Source organism: Watersipora subatra, chromosome 6, assembly GCF_963576615.1.
Source record: "Watersipora subatra chromosome 6, tzWatSuba1.1, whole genome shotgun sequence".
Classification (NCBI taxonomy): domain Eukaryota; kingdom Metazoa; phylum Bryozoa; class Gymnolaemata; order Cheilostomatida; family Watersiporidae; genus Watersipora; species Watersipora subatra.
Window position 1 is genome coordinate 47,129,283 of NC_088713.1, and position 2,716 is coordinate 47,131,998.

The 2,716-nt window shown below is 41.1% G+C and overlaps 1 protein-coding gene across 1 annotated transcript; it reads left to right on the forward strand.

Annotated features, from left to right (window-relative positions):
• The first annotated feature begins 1,176 nt into the window (after window positions 1–1,176).
• On the forward strand, window positions 1,177–2,406 carry LOC137398325 (uncharacterized). The gene is made up of 2 exons (XM_068084432.1): window positions 1,177–1,375; window positions 1,550–2,406. Exons 1-2 carry the CDS (start codon window positions 1,177–1,179, stop codon window positions 2,404–2,406), a joined length of 1,056 nt encoding a protein of 351 aa, XP_067940533.1.
• The last annotated feature ends 310 nt before the right edge of the window (window positions 2,407–2,716 follow it).

Consider the following 2,716-nt stretch of genomic DNA (forward strand, 5'->3'; position numbering starts at 1 on the left):
GTTGCTATGTTATATGAAGATAACTTCGAGTTGAAAAAGCCTGAGACAGACTGTTTGACTATCGAAGATACTGACTTTAAAGCTGTATTTGATGGAACTAAGTGGACGGTAGTATGGGAATGGAAAAGCCACGAACCAGAGTTGAAAAATCAATGCGCTGAGTATGCTATAAACTCAGACTATAAAGAACAATACCGCTGTGAGATTGAGCAGTGGATCTCTAATGGCTGGCTGGAGCCACATGATGTGAAGATTCATGGCAACGTAAGTGGCATAATTTCACTGATGGCAGTCTTTCAGTCAAACAAAGGTAGAAAGGTGAGACAGTGATGGACTATAGCAGGGAGTTAAACAAGCATGTGAACTGCAATCCTGCCAATGACGTAGCTATATGTCAAGAAAAACTGAGGCAGTGGAGAACATTAGGGAACAATGTGTGTATGTTAGATCTGACAAAGGCATACCTACAACTTCATGTGGACAGTTCACTACAACGGTTTCAAGCTGTTCGATTCAATGGTCAGTTATATGTGATGACAAGGTTAGGGTTTGACTTGAATGTGGCACCTAAGATAATGTCTCGTACCTTAGCGAAGGTTCTGTCAATGGATGAGAAGATAGCCAAAGGCACAGATCATTACATAGATGATATTGTGGTAAATGAAGATGTTATGTCAGCGTTGAAAGTAAAGGATCATCTGCAGAAGTACGGCTTACTGTCAAAAGAACCAGAAAGTCTGTCAAGCACACAAGTACTGGGTTTGAGAGTAGAGGCTTCCAATATCGGTACTCTCAAGTGGAGTAGAGACTCTGAGCTGCCAGAAGTGCATTCCACTGTGACCAAACGAGAACTGTACTCAATATGTGGAAAGTATATTGGTCACTATCCAGAAGCAAGGTGGTTGCGAGTAGCATGTAGCTATCTCAAAAGAGAAGTTAACGCTCATGGGTGGGACGATAAGGTACCCAGTAATGTCAAGAAAAAATTAGTTGAGATTGATAATTGCATACACCGCCATGACCCTGTAACTGGCCAATGGAAAGTACCTGCATCTGAGAGTGGTAGTGTGGTGGGATGCTAGCAGCTTGGCAATAGGAGCATGTGTCGAAATTGATAATCAGATAGTAGAGGATTCAAGTTGGTTGAGAGGTGTCAATGATGGGGCCTATATCAATATGGCAGAGTTAGAAGGAGTTATCAAAGCAATCAATATGGCTATGAAATGGAATCTCAAAAATGTGACAATTTTGACAGACTCTGCCACAATATTTGGATGGGTGAAATCTGTATTACAGGACTGTAAAAGACCAAAGGTGAGCGGCCTCAGTGAAATGCTGGTGAAGCGACGCCTCAATCTTCTATATGATCTAATCAGTGAGTATCAGTTGGTATTACAAATAACTCTCGTAAAGTCTGAAGACAATAAAGCTGATGAACTGACTAGAATTCTTCGCAAATGGTTGGAGAAATGAGTATGTGCTGTCAATCTAACAACTTCTGACAGTATAGAAGGGAAACTGCGTGATCTACATGAAGCTTATCACCTAGGCGTTGATCGTACATGGTATTTAGCCACAGAAAGGTGGGGGCCTACTGTAAAAAAGAAAGACATTGAAGAAGTAGTGAAGCACTGTCATGTGTGCAAACGAGTCGATCCTGCACCAGCTCATTGGGAAACTGGTCAAGTAGACATGGAAAGTGATTGGTATCGTTTAGCAACTGATATAACACACTACCAGGGAATCCCGTACTTGACTGTTATTGGCTGTGGACCGAGCAGGTTGGCAATTTGGAGAAAGTTAAGAAACGAAACTTCTCCCGCTGTCATGGAACAGTTAGACCACATATTTTGTGAGCGCGGGTCTCCAGTGGAAATATTGTCAGATAATGGACCTTGCTATAGATCGTTCAAGCCTCTTCTTGACAAATGGGGTATAAATCATATTTACAGTTGTGCTTTTAGAGCTTCTGGCAATGGAGTGATAAAACGCAATTATCGTAATATTAAACGCATGCTTGCCTGCTCCGATGGCACTGTCAATGACATGCTATATTGGTACAACAATTTTTCTAATGCCGATGGTGTTGTGCCATTTAGGAGATTGTTTAATTACAATCCTCAGAAACAAGAAACTACTAGAATATCGGCTAAACGGGACATTAGTTTAAACCCTTACAAAGTGGGTGACCAGGTGTATGTAAAACCAGGTAACGCCAAATGCACATCAGTGTGGAAAACTGGTAAGGTAACTTCCTTGGTCTCCAACACAGCGGTTAAAGTGGATGACAAGACTCGCCATATAAGAGACATAAGATTTTGTTGGAGAGTTGATAAACAGCCAGCTACTTTAGACTGTGAGTTAGACATAGCTAATACTAATACTAACGAGTCAACTGAGGGTTAAATAAACATTGAAACTCCACCTGTAACTAAAGACAGTCACAACAATTATTCAACTGCAGCTAACAATGCCACTAGACCAGCTAGGAAGCCCCCAGATTTTTATGTAGCTGGTTTTAATTGATCTTGGAGATCAGGGGGAGGTGTGGTCTATGTATATATAGTAACCTAGTATGCGTGCATGTATTATTTTATAAGCCTATATCATTTACTCTTGCTACTGCATGTAATACTATTACTCATTCTGTGTACAAGTAATTGCTGTCTCATGGATTGCTGTCTCTGTGTTTCCTACCTAGTGGTTACGCCATTCG